Source organism: Podarcis vaucheri (genome assembly GCF_965113315.1).
Source record: "Podarcis vaucheri genome assembly, chromosome: 7".
Taxonomy (NCBI): domain Eukaryota; kingdom Metazoa; phylum Chordata; class Lepidosauria; order Squamata; family Lacertidae; genus Podarcis; species Podarcis vaucheri.
This window is the reverse complement of record NC_138765.1, coordinates 17,471,324-17,487,721: the sequence shown is the minus strand read 5'-3', so window position 1 is coordinate 17,487,721 and position 16,398 is coordinate 17,471,324. Positions and strand designations below refer to the sequence as shown.

General features: G+C 46.3%; 1 protein-coding gene across 1 annotated transcript; it reads right to left on the bottom strand.

Moving 5' to 3' along the window:
- Positions 1-4,231: 4,231 nt before the first annotated feature.
- On the bottom strand, positions 4,232-10,684 carry LOC309537276 (phospholipase A2 inhibitor gamma subunit B-like). Its single transcript, XM_082232074.1, has 5 exons — positions 10,396-10,684; positions 8,718-8,819; positions 7,583-7,732; positions 5,868-6,017; positions 4,232-4,714 (listed from the first exon to the last, which is right to left on the bottom strand). The coding sequence occupies exons 1-5, from the start codon at positions 10,529-10,531 to the stop codon at positions 4,503-4,505; spliced, it is 750 nt and encodes a 249-aa protein (XP_082088200.1). The 5' UTR covers positions 10,532-10,684; the 3' UTR covers positions 4,232-4,502.
- Between the last annotated feature and the right edge of the window lie 5,714 nt (positions 10,685-16,398).

Genomic DNA, 16,398 nt, shown 5'->3' with positions numbered 1-16,398 from the left:
AGTAAAATAAAACCGTTAAACTTGAGCCACAGGACAAAAGGCCAAGAGCACATGGAAAACAAAGCAACTGGCTGGAGAAGGGGGGGAGTGTAAACTGAAGAGGCTTCTTTTGAAACTGCTTTTTTTTACTGAGTTCCCTTTTCTACTTTACAAAGGCCTTATTCCTTTTAAGAGGCTACCTGTGTTGTGTATTAAGTGTATTGGCATAGATGTAATTATGCAAAGGATTTAGAAATGCTGGATTCTTATTTCATATAGTTGTAAGAGTTGTATTTATCCTGAAATTAAGTCAGCCACCAGCCTAGCCCCCCTGTCAGACAGGAGACGCCAATCGAGCACTCATGACAAATGGCTGTCAGGCCTTTGTTTAAAGACCTCCAAAAGGAGATATTTCATTGATGATGCATGAGAATATGAACCCAAGGTCTCTGACATCTGTTCAAGATAAAATTTTAAAATTATTAACCATCTGTTTTGGAGGGCAAGGAAGGCAAGAGGTGAGCTGGTAATTAAGATTCCTTGTTGAGACACATGTAAGATATATTACTACTTATTTGTCATTTATAGATGTAACAATATATAGCTCTTTGTGTTCCATATAAGGACAGGAGGATATGGGTGTATCTTTTAGAATTGGTTATAGCAATCAGCCAATAGGAAATCCAACCAGGCTGATTGAACAGAGGCAGCCACAGGAGGAGCAAAGGGGGCTGGATTAAGGGAATATAAGTGCTGGCCATAATGGCAGGAGGCCAGGCCAGAGCTTGGTAACCATATACCACTGTGCCTCTCATTTATTTGTCTGACAAATAAATTATTATTTTAATTTCTCTGTTGCTGCGTTGAATATTTCATTCCAGCTAAGCGTTAACCACAAGCAGGGTGCTACAAAACCTCTATTTGCATGCACCCAGTTTAACACCCAAAAGTCTGGGGAAGAGGTAGAGTTGCAATCCTGCTCCTACTGTTCACAATTAGCCCTGCCCGCCCCCCAGGTTTTGAAGGTGAGAACGTGACAGCTGTTAGGGTTGCCATGCGTCCAGAATTTCCCTGACACAGCTGGCAAGCTGCTGTCGGAAACTGTCCAGGCAGAAATTGGCTAAACATCCAGGGAAATCTGGCCAGGGAAAACACCTGCTGTCCGACATGATTATGAGATCAGCAGTTTGCTCTTCCAGCTTCTGCTTATCAGTCCACAGCAGTGCTGGCCATCCAGGTCTTGCTGAAATCCAGTGGCTATCAGCCCCAGCCAGTAAGGAATTGTGGGAGGTGTAATTCAGCAAAATCAAGAGGGGGCAGTATAGGGTATTCATCCCTGTCAATAGTTACTGAGCTGGTGTTTCTCCCTCTCTCCCTCCCTCCCTCTCTCTCCACTTGAATTTATTGCAGGGTTGGGAAACTTGATCAGGAGAATGGGCCAACTTTGATGGTGGGTGGGTGTGCTGCCCAACGATAAATCAGCTGATGCCCCCATGAGGTCAGGTGATCCATTTTTGCCCACATAGTATGAATTCAAACATGGAAGGCAAAGGCACAGCATTTTGCAAAAGCTGATTGGTGCTTTGCAGTTTTCTGAGTTTATGGATCGCTCAGTTATCACCTTGCAGGTCTCAAAATCTTGGCAGGTTTTAAAAGTGAGAAAGTTGGAGTCCTCCTTATTTTCTCTCCCCCAGCTGCTCTGTCTCTTTAGATTGCAGACTTGGAGTCCTTAACTCCACACACACACACACACACACACACACACACACACAACTGCTTCTTCTACTACTACTACTGTCTTGTCTGGGTTCAACCTCAATTCCTTGACCACCATCCATCCTCCAACCGCCTCCATGCACTCAGCCAGGACATTCACTGCTCTCACTGGTGCCTACTATGAAGGGACCCAATACTTCTGAATCTGCTACTGTTCACCAGCTGGGCTCCACTCTCTGGTTTATGTCCTGGAGCTCTGCTCGTGCCTCTTGCTTGACAAAATGGAGATGTGGATAGGAGCATAGGCATGGCTGGAATGGTAGTGGGACTTGCTTCTGATTTGGGGTTTTAGTTTCTTCATTTGTTTTAATTGAGATTCATCTCTTTTATATATAGAATAATCTTGGACAGACATAAGGAGTATTGCTTTGCCCCAGACTGACCAAATCACTTTTTGAATCAATACAAAGTTACATTAGGAAGAAACACAACATTCTCCTCTGTAGACTCACCCGCGCCACCCCACGCAACCATGCAAGAACCCTCTGACTGGGACCTCCCCTTAGTGCTAAAGCCTTCTTAAAACTCTTATTGACTGCCATCTGGAAGAAACAAATAGAACCGTTTTTGGACTGAATATTCTTTATTTTTATTTAAATAATATTTATTAAATTTTCCATTTTAACATTCCAATCAAATCACATCTTATATTCCAAATTATACAAATTATTCAATAATTAAACAATCCAAATATTATGTCAAATTATAAATTTTTCGGGGAGACTTCCCCATGCTCTGAGGTCGGAGGGGATCTGATCATCTCATACTTCTACTGCTACTCATATTCATTTCCAATGATTCCCATAAGTCATTTGATGTTAATCCTCATTATTTTCCACAGGCTCTGAGTTCTTCCAACAAGTGAGATAAATCGAACAATATGTTTTTGTGTGGTTTTATATCCAGGATTCCCCCATATAGGTTCACAGCATCTCTTCACAGGCTGGTATTTCTGCCAAATCAGTCCAAGAATCCTCCCATTACATGCAAATGCAGATGTCCAGTCTATTCTGTCCAGATAAAATCCAATCAAGGCATCTGCCCTATACTTTTCCCAAACCAGTTGTCATTCAAACGTTAGCATTTCCAGGGAAGGAAGGGTTTTAGTTAAAAATACAAACATAGAATATTGAAGACTCACCTCCCCCATGACTATACACTTTAACAAGAAACTGGTCTGCACTTCCATCCATAATGGCGGCCTATTAAGACTGCGTCATAAATCCCGGGCAGTCATCCCAAGTTCTTCGGCGTCTCTCCAGCGAGATCTTGCTTCTATGCCAATACTGTAAATCAAACCAGGAAATCTTTTTCCAACAAGCCAAAGTCAAAACCCTTAGTTTTTTGTTTAAAATAATTGTTGTTTCCACACAGTTGATGATTGTTAAACCCACTTTATATCAATAAATACCAAACTTTTCAATCTCACTTGCTTCATAGTTAATCAAGTAGCCAAACCAGAAGTGATTTTGCAAAGTAACATAGTAAAACAAAGCATAATGAAAACTATAATGCTCACCCCCCCTTTCCGTTCCATCATACCTCCACACAAATAATAGTCCTTCTTCCGATCAAATCCTTTTTTAGCACCTCAGTGGCTGGCAATTCGCAGAATATTTCCCCCCTCCTCACTCAGAGCATGTCCATAATTTAAATCCAATTTTTCATCTTAAGAAATGGAGGTTTGTCGCTCACGGAGACAGCTTTGTAGAGTTGCCAAGAAACGCACTGTGCTATGCATCCAGCGCCCCCCGGCCCCTCATTCCTTCCGAATTTGGGGCCAGGTGTTGGGCAAACTGTGGATGAGACTGCCCCCCCCGAACCTGGGGGGGGGGGCTGGGAGGCTGATTACTCCCATCTCAGCCTCTAATTACCAGTGGGAGTGGCTTCAATGGAATTTCAGCCATCTTGGTGGGGACAAGCCGGAAGTCCCTGATTATTCTTTATTGGGCCTGCAATCTTTCATTCAGAAAACAGACGGGAACCCTGGGGAAAAAAACCTGGAGGAGGATTGGGAGGCATCTTGGTCCCCAAATTGGGATGAGAAAGGAATTCAATTTTGTCCACATATTAATGAGAAACTAACTCATTTGCACTTCCCAGATCAACACACAAGCTAAAACTCAGCCTTCAAATTTCACATTTCTCAGAATTTTGCTATGTAGTTCATAAACCAAACGGTGTATACAAAAATGTATTTATGTGGAGAAAGTGCCAAAAGTGCATATTTCGGTAATAATATCATATACAGTGGTACCTCGGGTTACAGGCGCTTCAGGTTACAGACTCCGCTAACCCAGAAATAGTACCTCGGGTTAAGAACTTTGCTTCAGGATGAGAACAGAAATCGTGCAGAGCAGTAGGAGGCCCCATTAGCTAAAGTAGTACCTCAGGTTAAGAACAGTTTCAGGTTAAGAACGGACCTCCGGAACGAATTAAGAACTTAACCCGAGGTACCACTGTATACAAATGCATTATATTAGGGAGAAATGCTGGCAAAACTCTATACTGGTTAAACTGCAATTACAAATTGTGTTTATTAGGAGAAATTTATGCTAAAATGTGGATTGATTTTCAATAGCTTTTTTTTTAAAAAAAATGCAGATTGCTGTAGTATTGTGGAGAAAAGAATTTAAGATTTTTTAAAATGAGAAACTTCAGAGCACTGAACTTGACAGATTTCTCCACTCGGGTGCCCAAAAGCACATGGCATGGATCCTACAAGTTGCCTGGCATGTAAAGAGAGCTCAGGAGAGAAACTTCATAAAGAGAATGCTGGAGATACTGGGTAGCAGGAGGAGGAAGGAACTCTTCCCCAGGATATGGTTGGTGCTGGAGGATTTGGCATTCTCACAGGCTGCCTCTTTCACTGAGTAGCTGGTTCCATTAATGAGCACCTTTTTGCCCTTGAATTCACATACGTTTCTTGTTCCACAACCCTTCAGGGTGAAATTGGCACCTGCAAGTAGACATGGTTAATAGTCATTGACAGTCTTATCCTCCATGAATCTGTCCAATACTTTTTGAAAGCCATCCAAGATGGTGGCCATCATCACTATGTCTTATAAGACCGAATCCCATCATTTAACTATGCACTACGCGAAGAATTTTGAAAAATAAAATACAACTAGTCAAACATTTTCCAATATATCTTCCCTTGGTAATCAACTTCCCTTCCAGCCTTCCTTGGTTTCTTCAAATTATCTTTTGCTGCTGCATATTGTAATTATTCTATACCTTCTTTCCTCCACCTTATTATCTGAATAACTTTTACTGCTAAGCTTACTCCAAACCTGCTAGCATTTTAACATGTTTACAATATTTTTTTAAAAAAATCTACAAACATTTCCCAATCCTCCTTGAGTGCTGTCTTGTCTTGTTCTCTAATTTTACTAGTTAAAATTGCTAATTCAGCATATTCCATCAATTTCAACTGCCACTCCTCTTTCTACAGCATCCTCCCACCATTTTGGAGCATCTAGTACTCTCACTGCCATGGTCACATACAGAAACAAATTCCTTTGATTCTTTGGTACATATGGTCCAAATATTGCTAGAAGAAATGCTTCTGGTCTTTTTGGGAGAGTCCTCTTAATTTTTTTTTTCATCTCATTGCGTATCATCTCCCAAAATCCTTTAGCTGCTCTACAATAGAAATGTGCCTTCTATTCCTTTACATGTACCTAATTCTGACTCATACAAGACTTCCTTATTTGGCCAATCTGAACGTTCCAACATTTAGCTTGATAATCTCATCTCAAGGTTCTACTCATTTGAAAATGACATGTGAAGGTGCCCAAATTCAACCCCTCACCCAAGACATTTTAGTGCACCAAAGGACAATGCACACGAGTCATTAGCACCTTATCATGGATACAATTCCTGCATGCTCTGGCACAGCGCTTGTTCATTTCAATGATGTTTGCATCAGAGAACACCCTGGAAGATTGTTACTTGGGGTGCAGGGCAGCAGGTCTCTTGCTCTGCCACCTGAGGTGTCCATCTCATCTTGGCTCATGGTTGGTCCATCTCTGGATGCTCCAGAGGCAGCATTCCCCTCCCCACCTGCTCCCTCTACCCCATGCAATCCCTCTTCCTCCCCTGATAAGTACCTTCCTTAGGGCCATAGTTCCCTGTTACGCTGATGCAAGTATTTTCTGCATCTGTGCATGAGACTTTTCCGCCTTTGCAGGGTTCCTGTGTCTCAGTGAAACATCCAGTTGAGCAAACCAGCCCATTCTTTCTCGAAGAAGCTGGAGGAACTAGGAAGCAAAGAAGAGAGAAGCAAGTGGTGTGGGGAATTTCTAAATAGCATTTTAAGAAGAGGCCTGATGGTTCCTTGAAAGGCCTGATTCACACACGCACCTGTAGCAGCCAGTGTGTTGGGGTGAAGCAAGTCTCCTAATGCTGGCATTTCTGCTGTTTACCTGTATGGAGCTTTGCCAAGCATCCAGTCTTCTCTTGCACATGATGGAGCAGGAAAAGGATGCAGGAGGTTAGAGTTGTGTGAATGCAACAGCGGGAGCCCTGGACTGGCTCACCGTAGACCCACATCTTTCTGAACCCACCCTAGTCCCTTTCAGGCAGGCCACAGAAACACCATTATTAGGAGGTCAGTTTCTCCCCACACAATCCTATCCCACACTCAGAGTTCCTTCTTCCTACGCCATGTGTGGGCAAATTTTGGCCCTCCGGATGTTGGTAAACTACCAACTTGCAACATCCTTTCCCATTGGCCATGCTTGTTGGGGCTGAGGGAAGGTGCAGTTAAGCAACATCTGGAGTGCCAGTGGTTCCCCACACATGTCTATCAACACCCACTTGTTATGGACGCCATTCCCAAATTGAGGGGGTAGTGGTGGTTGGCAACATGCAGGCACCCACAGCAGTGGTGGAGCTTCATGCTACAGATCCGGGGGCGGAGAGCAGGTGGGGGCGTGACTGGTGTGCATCCCGGGGGTGTGGCACGCATCCTGGGGGCATGGTGTGCTACCCGCAGGGACGTAGCGCCCAGTGCAGGAGGGCAGCCGTGATTGCACACCACCGGGATCGTGGTGCCAGGAGCGGTGCGCTCTCTCCGCCCCCCTCTTCCTCCATCAGTGACCCACAGAGACCTTTCCCCCACAAACACTTTATTTTGATGCTGTTTTCTTTAAACATTTTCTTTGTCAGAAAGAATGAGGTCCAGAGATAACTTTCATCCCTCCCTTACATTAGGATGAGAACAGGTAGAGGGACTAAAATTTCATGCACTCCATGCTATTCCTACCAATTTCAAATGCAAATTGTGTATGGACTCAGCTACATTAGTAAGGAAAGAGGGTTTTATAATCGTTATTACACTGTGACACCAGTGGCACCATAGAGCAGAAAACTTTTCTACATGATTTTACATAGAGGTTTTTTTTCCCGTTATAACAATTTCTAATTTCTTTTTGCAGTGTGTTCTTGAAACAATAACACTGCATTAGTGGCAGATTTATCCTGCATTCATTTGTTCAGTGATGCTTCCCCAGTTCTATTGCATCATTATCACTGGCTGGAGGGGCTGGCTATAGAGCAACAAAAGTGGGGGAAACATAAACCAATACATTTGTAGAATGAAAAGTTAAGGGGGTTCCACAGGAAGTAATGGGATGCACACTGACTGGAAATGAAGCCATGTGACTAGCCCAAAACATTTGCACACACAAACATGATTGAAATGATTGAGACCACCCCAATAGCACCATGAGCAGAAATCAACCTGGGTGCACCAGGAAAATGACATTTGGAGGGACCCAGATTTGCAATTCTGTTGTCAGAGAGGGGGCAGATGACGACTTACCTCCCCATTTTAAGTTTGCATTGCAGTCAGCTGTGGTACAGCAAGCCGAGGTGTATCGCAGATATGCATTATCTCCTATGGTGACGGTGAAAGCATTGGCACAAGAATCATTTCCTCCACATGTATAGAATGTTGTACTAAATGTGACCCCTGTTTACCGGAAGAGGGAAAAGACAAACAACACGTCAAGAGACCCCATTCCCCAGAATTCTTCTATATTGTCTCTACTCTGCCTTGTCCTTCCACCTTGGTTCCAAGTTCTCCCAAGGGAATATGGCTTCCCAGAGTATAAGAGCCTCTAGATCAGACCAGAACTCAGCATAATCATAGAAACATAGGAGCATCTGCTTTCAGTGACCAAGGTCCCAGGTTCAATCCCACCTTCTCAAGGTAGAGCTGGGGGAAAGGCTTCCTGTTTGGAACTTTAGAGAGCCTCTGTCAGTCAATGTGGACACCACTGAACTGGATAGACCAGTGGTCTGCCTCAGCTTCTTATATTTCTGTCAACGCAACCAGTCATTACTTGTTACTAGGTGCATTGTAGTGTATTTTTAAGTAAAGGGATTTGTGCCATTGGCATGCATGTATGATACACAGGCCTGAGCCATCATTACCATCCAGCAGGTGGAACCAAAAACCACCTTAGGCATAACTGCCTCCCTAAATAGCACCCCTACTAGAGGCAAGACCAGTGGCATAGCGTGGGGGGACCAGAGAGGCAGTGGCCCCAGGTGCAAAATTCTGCAGACAGGCTCCGGCTTCCTCAGGGATCCCCACCTTGCCTAAGTGAAGACAGCAAAGCAGCCCGGTCCTCAGGGACTGGGTGTGGGTGGAGGGAGGCTAGCACAGTACGGCACGGCACTCTTCTTCACAAGCATCGGGGGAGCCGCCCACCAAGAGCTGAGTTGTGTGGGCAGGCAAGTGGTGTCGCACGGCCCCATTTGGCTCCAATGAGGCATCGGCTGCTTGCCTGCCCCGGGTGCCAGCAACCCACGGCACACCACTGGGCAAGCCATCGTCCCTATCAATTGTCATGCTGATTCATGATCACTCTCAAAGCCTCCAAGAGGAACCACATGATGCCAAATAGTTGTCAGGCTTCCCTGCCCCTCTCCTTCTCCCAACGCTTCCTTACCAGTCAGTGCGTTCTCGTTCTTGATGGTCACACAGGCGTCTGAACCAATTTTACAATCTGTCGGAGCTTGGGTCGCATTATAGCCTTGTATACACTTCAAGGCTGCTGGAAGACAAGAGAAGGACATCATACAACTATGGGACTGAAGCACCCTCAGGCATTGAACAAAATGGGGGAAAGCCTATGTCCCATTCAGTGCGGAATGCTGGCTGTGGGCAGCATATTCCCAAGAGTACACACCACAATGTGAAATGTGTCCTCATTCAGACATTGGCTGCGTACACACCATGCATTTAAAGTGTACTTAAAGCACTTGACCTCCACCCCAAAACCTGGGAACTGTACTTCACCCCTCACAGAACAACAGTACCCAGAACCCTAGACGAATTGCAGTTCCCGTGATTCTTTGGTGGAAACAAGGTGATTTACATGTGTGGCATTATAATGTACAAATTTTAATGGAAACTTTTATAAAGTAAGGTGCTTATCCAGCCAAAATGCCATCTTTTCAGTGATCTACTACAAGCCTTCCGAAACATGGCTGCCCACAAGAATTATTCATGGGTATGTAGAGGAAAGAAAACACTGAAAGCAGGGGAGCACAACAGTTTCTCACACCCTCCCCCCTAGAGAAAGAGAGAGAGAGAGAGAGAGAGAGAGAGAATGACTGTTCTTCTTGCCTTATATTCTTGGTTCTTGAAATGCTAGTCTAGGGTTGCCACACATCCGGAATTTCCTTAAAAGCCAGAAATGGCTCAACAACATTTGTATCTAGATTTTCACTTTTTGAAATATGGCAACCCTACGCTAGACATATACTCTTTTTCCTCTTCTTTTTCAAGCATGGGAGGGATAGTCATGCCCCTCGTTGTTCTGTGGATGCCCTGGTCCAGGAAGGTTACACACAGGGCAGGAAGACTATATGTTTGTCTTGCGCACTTGGCTTACAGAGGTATGGTGCCTCCGAAATCAGAAGGTTACATCTAGCATTTAAATTTTAGCTCACATGACTCAGAGCCGCTGAGGAGTCTCTCCTTTAGAGATTGATCTAATTCTGTTTTCATTCCATCTAAGGCGGTACCGCCATCAAACCTTGTGGCAGTATACGTATCCCTGCATCCCCCCAGAAAAAAAGCACTGGATAGATAGACGGACAGATAGAATAGATAGATCCATACAAAATATGCCTCCCAATGCTAGTCCTACTGGACTTAACTGTCCAGGGGTCCTTTTCCATTACCCCTTTTACCTACTAAGAGTAGACCTTTTGAAGTTAGTGGACATGACTTAGGCTCATCCATTGCACTACACACACACACACACACACACACACACACACACACACACACAGAGAGAGTAGAACTTAGCTAAATACTGTATATTTCAGCCAACCTACCTTTAGAACTTACAGCAGGCTTCTTAACAGATTACTACCAGTCTATGATTCTGTGATTCCCCATCACCAAATGCATCCACTCAAAAGCTAGCATGGGAGTCCAAATGCAGGGACTGATAAAAGATCAGTCTGTGGCAAGAACATTTTGAGCAAAGTTTTTAACCCCCCTAGATTAGCATCAAACGATGGCCCAGTTGATATGTCATTTCATAGTACAGGTCTTTCATTCTGTCCCTAACAGCATAGTAGGAAAATGGGTGTGATCAATGATAAATAACTTACGTGGATCCGCAGAGGCAACTAAGAGTGGCGAAAGAAGGCAGAGCACAAGGAGAGGCACCATGGTGTCGTAAGGAAGGGCTAAGATCATTGCTGAGCTTGACTGCTTCTTGCGCCCAGATTTATGTGCACAGGGCATTTTATAGATTGGGCTCCAATGTCAACATTGAATGACTTGCTCCAGTGAACTGCAGTAAAAGGATTGCTGTGCTGTGTAAATACCTGTAAAGCAACTGGGTGCAGGTGTCCCTCTTATAGTGTTGGGCAGTGTCTACCTGGGGTTCGAGGACTTCCTGGAACAATCAGTAGATTCAGACAACAAATCTGATTGCAAACATGATGCATTCCTACCTGTTTCACACACATCTTACATGTTATGACTCATTCCATTTATTCCCCTGCTCCTCTATGGATTCTCAAGCAGGCAGGCACGACCACTCTTTTATTCTAACAACAAACCTGCAAGGTAAGTTAGGCTGAGAGGTAGTGTGTAGCCCGAAGTACATCACCCTGGCAGTTTCATGGTTGAGTGGTGATCTGAACCCAGGTCTTCCTAATCCCACCATACTGTTGGTTCTTGCTTGCTATGCAAAATCATGTATCTGCATTTGAAACATTGACTTGTCCCAAACATTTCCTAATTTGTATATCTTCTCTGCTATGGATAGGCTAGGAAAACTCAGCAGTAGCCAGTGTTGTTCTCCAGATCTAGTTAGACTCCAATTCCCTTCAGCTCCAGCCAGCGTGGCCACTGGTCAGAGATGATGGGAGTTGTAGTCCCACATCAGGAGAGCCACAGATTAGCCACCACTGCCACAAAGGTAGCATTTTTAGGTCATTGTCAGGCTTGAGGAATTCTCTCCCTCCCCTGGTGACTTCAAGAAGCAGGGAGGAAACGTGAAAGGTTTTTCTTATGATTTTATTCAGTCGTTATGGTGAGAGATAAAGAATCCAGACATCCCTCAATGATGGAATTGCTCACTCTGGCTCCTCCCCCAACCTCCTCTGACTTCTCTCCCAACAGCATCTGACCCTACAGTGCCCCCCCCCGTGGTCAATGTCTCTTCGTCCATTGCTCTTGCACTCTTAACAAATGTCAAGTTCTGGAGTACGGCGGCTCATCTATGCTGTCTAAAGACGTGTCAGCTGGCTGCACACCTCCCCCTCCTTCTCCTAACACCTCGTAACTCAGCTGCGTGCCTGTCTCTGATCTGTTATCTCCCTCAGAGTTCTGCTGTAATCAGTGGCGTAGCGTGGGCTCTCAGCACCCGGGGCAAGGCAAGTAATTTGCGCCCCCTAACCCGTGGATTTTAGCACTCGAGTCTCTTCCGCGCCCCCCCCAGATGTTGCGCCAGGTGCGGCAGGCCCCCCCTGCACCCCCACGCTACGCCAGTGCTCCCACCACAAGTCTTCAGGACATCCTTCCGAAGACTGGCGGCGGGAGGAGGTCTCTCCGCCCCACTGCCAGCCTTCGGAGGAGGTCCGAGGACAGTGGGGAAGAAGTGCTGCGCTTCCCCGCTGTCCCGGAGATTTCCCTATGGGCTTTCGTCTTGCGAAGGGAGAGGTTCCCGCTTCCTCGAGGGGGGCCGGCCAAACGCGCCCCCCCCCAATGTTGCGCCCGGTGCGGCCGGCACCCCTGGCACCCCCCACGCTACGCCACTGGCTGTAATTCAATACTGTCTCTCTTCTCTGGAAGCTACAAGAGAAGCGGTGTGTACATGATCTCCACCATTCCTCTTCCTCTTCAGTCCAGTCCCTGTAGGTCATAAACATCCAAGACCTTGCAATGATGGTTCCTGGTGTGTTTCCCTGGAAAAGTATTCTACAGTCAGGAAGCCACCACTGGAAAAAGCCTGTTCTCGTGCTGCCATCCTGCACACCTCCCTCAGAGGTGGCCTAGAGAGAAGGGGCTTGTGCACTGGGCCCAGGGGTAACCCGAGTAACCGCAGTCCAGGTACGGTCCGGAATCAGAGGGTTCCGCAAGGAGTCAGTCCAACAGGGCCAAGGCAGGACACGAGGCAGGAATCCAGGCAAGGTCAGGCACAGGATCACAGGCAGTTTCTGGCAAACAGCAACATTGCTCCCACAACCTGGGGCAGGGTCCACCAGCCTTTTATCTCTGTTGGGGTAACGGCCGGTCCTTGCTGCAAGTGTTCAGATCTCTCCTTCTCTCAGACCTCAGGCTCTGCAGCTCACGAGATGTCGGTGGGTTACTAGACCCAGAGGCCGCCTCAGCCTCTCCTGACCCAACTGGTAGAGGAGCAGCTGTAAGTGATTGCCAAGCTGAAGGAAATGAGGTAATCCCCGCATCTGGAGCCAGGGCAGGCTCAGGCCCCTGACTGGGCCCAGCTGGTGCTTGTTGCAGGGGAACCTGTGAGGACTGGGGCTCTTCAGAATCAGGCCCCAGACTAGGTTCAGATGCCGCCTGGGGCAAAGGATCTGGTGCAGACTGAAACTCCTCTGGCTCCGAGTCCAAGCACAAGTCCCAGGCCATCACAGCTTGGATGATCATAGAAGCATAGAATCTTAAGAGTTGGAAGGGACTCAATGGTCATCTAGTCCAACCCCCTGCAATGCAGGAATCTCAGCTAAAGCATCCATGACAGATGGCCACCTCTTGTGGGAAAGGTGGTGATGACTGCAGGATCTTCATAGGTTTACATGGTGAAAGCTGGTACCTGGCATCATGGGCTACAGAACCTTCTAAGTCTCTATAGGTCAAAGATAGCAAAAATTAAGGGTCCCCAGAGTGAAGCAGGCAATCCTCTGCAGATGGTACCACAGAATTGGAAGGGACCACGAGGGCCATCTCGTCCAAGCCCTTGCAATGCTGGAATCATTTTGCCCAACGTGGGATTAGAACCCACAAGCCTGAGACTAAGAGTCTCACGCTCTACCAACTGAGCTAGGGTTTCCATCTAACTCATTGGAGGGTGATGAGGAAGGCAGAGCTGGCCCTCAGGAGTTGAGAGGGAAGGAAGGAAATGGATTCATCATATGATCATGCACTGAGCCAGAGAAGGAAACAGAGGTCAAGGCACCACTTCCCTGACTTCTTGGAAATGCTGACATGTTCGCTTCCTGAAACGGTGTACAGTAGCCATAATCTCAAAGAATCCTGGGCAGAGAGAGCAATGGAAAGTTTCTCATGTGGCTGATAGGAGCGTGACATAGCAAGAGGCAAATTTACTGCATGCAAGTTAAGATATAACCAAGTCTGCTAACAGATACAGCAGCCAGCAAGCCTTCCTTATCAAGCTCCTTCAATTAACTCTTAACTGCGGTAAGGAAAACACTTTTCATGTTTTATTATATCTATGCATCCAGACACAGGCCTTTCTATCTGACCCTTGGGTCTCTCCCCAGGTGAAATCCCCTTCTGGCTCACACCCTTTGTCCCTCTGGCCACACCCTGCCCTCTCCTTTTTTCACATCCTCCCAGGGTGTTTTTGCTTGCCTGGGAAAGTGTCCTCTAAGAATGACTCTTGCTTCCTGGATGCAGGATAGGGAGGGGTGAGTGAGTGCATATAGAAACTATCCCTCTGTAAGAATCACAGAGGCTAAACTAGTCAAACTGTGTGCAAGGCATGAATCTCAACTAAAGCGTTATTAAGAGCTCCAATTCATCTTGCTTGTTTCTGATACTCTATGCCTTCATTGCTCCATTTATTTTTGCTTCTGGCTTTGCCCACCAGTGGAAAGTAGCCTTTAGAATGTCAATCAGAAGGGAATGTGGACCTCAACACTTAATCCCCAGTGCTGGTTTAGATCTATACTATTATAGTATAGATCTATAGTTTAGATCTATACTATTATAGTATAGCAGAGACATCACCTTGCCAACAAAGGTCCATATAGTTAAAGCCATGGTTTTCCATGGTTTTCCCAGTAGTGATGTATGGAAGTGAGAGCTGGACCATAAAGAAAGCTGATCGCCGAAAAATTGATGCTTTTGAATTATGGTGCTGGAGGAGACTCTTGAGAGTCCCATGGACTGCAAGAAGATCAAACGCATCCATTCTTAAGGAAATCAGCCCTGAGTGGTCACTGGAAGGACAGATTGTGAAGCTGAGGCTCCAATACTTTGGCCACCTCATGAGAAGAGAAGACTCCCTGGAAAAGACCCTGATGTTGGGAAAGATGGAGGGCACAAGGAGAAGGGGACGACAGAGGACGAGATGGTTGGACAGTGTTCTCGAAGCCATAAACATGAGTCTGACCAAACTGCGGGAGGCAGTGGAAGACAGGAGTGCCTGGTGTGCTCTGGTCCATGGGGTCACAAAGAGTCGGACACGACTAAACGACTAAACAACAACAATTAGATCTATAATGTTGTTAAACATTAGCGGAAAATGTTTCTGTTCTGCCAGGCCTATGTTGGCAGTTCCCAGAGCTCCCTGTGAAGAGGGCTGTCCTCTGTGAAGCAGGACAAACACCTTCATGAATGCATAAAAAGGCAGGAACTGGTGTATAAATCATGCAGCGAGATTTTTAAAGCCGGCCCAAGAGCAGGGTAGGGATGCTTTTTTAACCAAGGGCTGAATACCTTTCTTTGCAACCTGCCAAGGGTCACATGACAGTGGTGGGTGGTGCCAAAGCAGAAGTGGGCAGTAATGCAACCAATAGCATTTTTACCTTTGCACAATAGGCTGGCTTCTACACATGCTGGCAAAGCCTTCTCTGCTCTCCAGTCAGATGAGAAACAGTTATTAGCAGCACTGAATGAAAATCTCCTCTCCAACCCTCCCCCCCCCAGCAAAAACTCTTGGAGTGCGAAGCAGTACCAGAGATGGGTGTGGCTTGGGAAGAGTTCAAGGGCCAGAGAGGGAGACTTTGAGGGCCACATTCTTCCCCAATGCCTGAAGCTCCACAACCATACCCCAAAATGTGGACCCAAATCTATTTTGGGCTTTGCTTCGGGGATGTCTTGGACTGGCACAGTTGAGAGAGGGCTGAGGCCAATGGCTTTTGCCTGAAAGAGTCTCAAATTTATGGGTGGTTCAACTCATGGTTGATCTTTCTCAAAGGTCCTTCTCTGACTCTGATGAAGACTCTTTCTCCAGTTGCTGAGACCTGAGCTGCAGTGTGTCCCTAGATCTCGCTGCTGAGCTGCCATGAATTAAGATCTTTCCCCTAGGTCCAGAGTTCAACTCATAAAACAGAAGTGCTGGGTTTACTGCCTGGCAGTAAAACTGCCATGATTGCCCATATGGCAGCTCCCTGGCTTTGTTGCAAATGCAAATGCAAATGTTGGAGCCCTTGGCATGGTCAGCATCTGAGGTTGGCATTACCAGGCACCCACTGAAGCCCACACCCCTGTTGCAGACCCATGACTAGCTCTATTCATGATGGTCAGATTACTGTCATTCTGAGTGGGGTTGCGCTCCCTCTGAAGGAGCAGCCAAGGCTCTTGAAGATAGGGACAGGGAAACATCCCATTCAACTTGTATCCCAATCTCTGTCAAGCGGTAACAAGATTCTAGATCAGGGGTCAGCAAACTTTTTCAGCGGGGGGGGCAGTCCACTGTCCCGCAGAGCTTGTGGGGGGGCTGGACTATATTTTTTTGGGGGGAAGGAACAAATTCCTATGCCCCACAAATAACCCAGAGATGAATTTTAAATAAAAGCACACATTCTACTCATGTAAAAACACGCTGATTCCCAGACCATCCGCGGGCCGGATTTAGAAGGCGATTGGGCTGGATCTGGCCCCCGGGCCTTAGTTTGCCTGCCCGTGTTCTCGATGGTTCCAAGTGCTCATCTAGGGTCTGTATTTCCACTGGAAAATGAAGACACAGTGTAGTCTGCATAGAACTTAGAGTCTTTATTCACACATATTTACACCTAAAGCCTTCAGTGGAGGGGGTACCTCTCATTGCTCCTCTCATAGCTATAGCAAGCTTGGCTCCAAAGCAGCAGCCAGTCATGGCCCTCCATTTCGTGGTGCAACCTCTCCCAGCCAACGTGCATGGAGTTCTGCGTACTTCCTCCTTCTTGTTCAAGAAC

Excerpts from the sequence above, each read along its gene's own strand:
- LOC309537276 (XM_082232074.1), bottom strand. The coding sequence starts at position 10,531 with ATGCCCTGTGCACATAAATCTGGGCGCAAGAAGCAGTCAAGCTCAGCA. Across the intron at positions 8,820-10,395 it reads AGTTGCCTCTGCGGATCCAC|CCTTGAAGTGTATACAAGGC; the intron begins GTAAGTTATTTA and ends GTCTTCCAGCAG. Across the intron at positions 7,733-8,717 it reads GAACGAGAACGCACTGACTG|GGGTCACATTTAGTACAACA; the intron begins GTAAGGAAGCGT and ends TCCGGTAAACAG.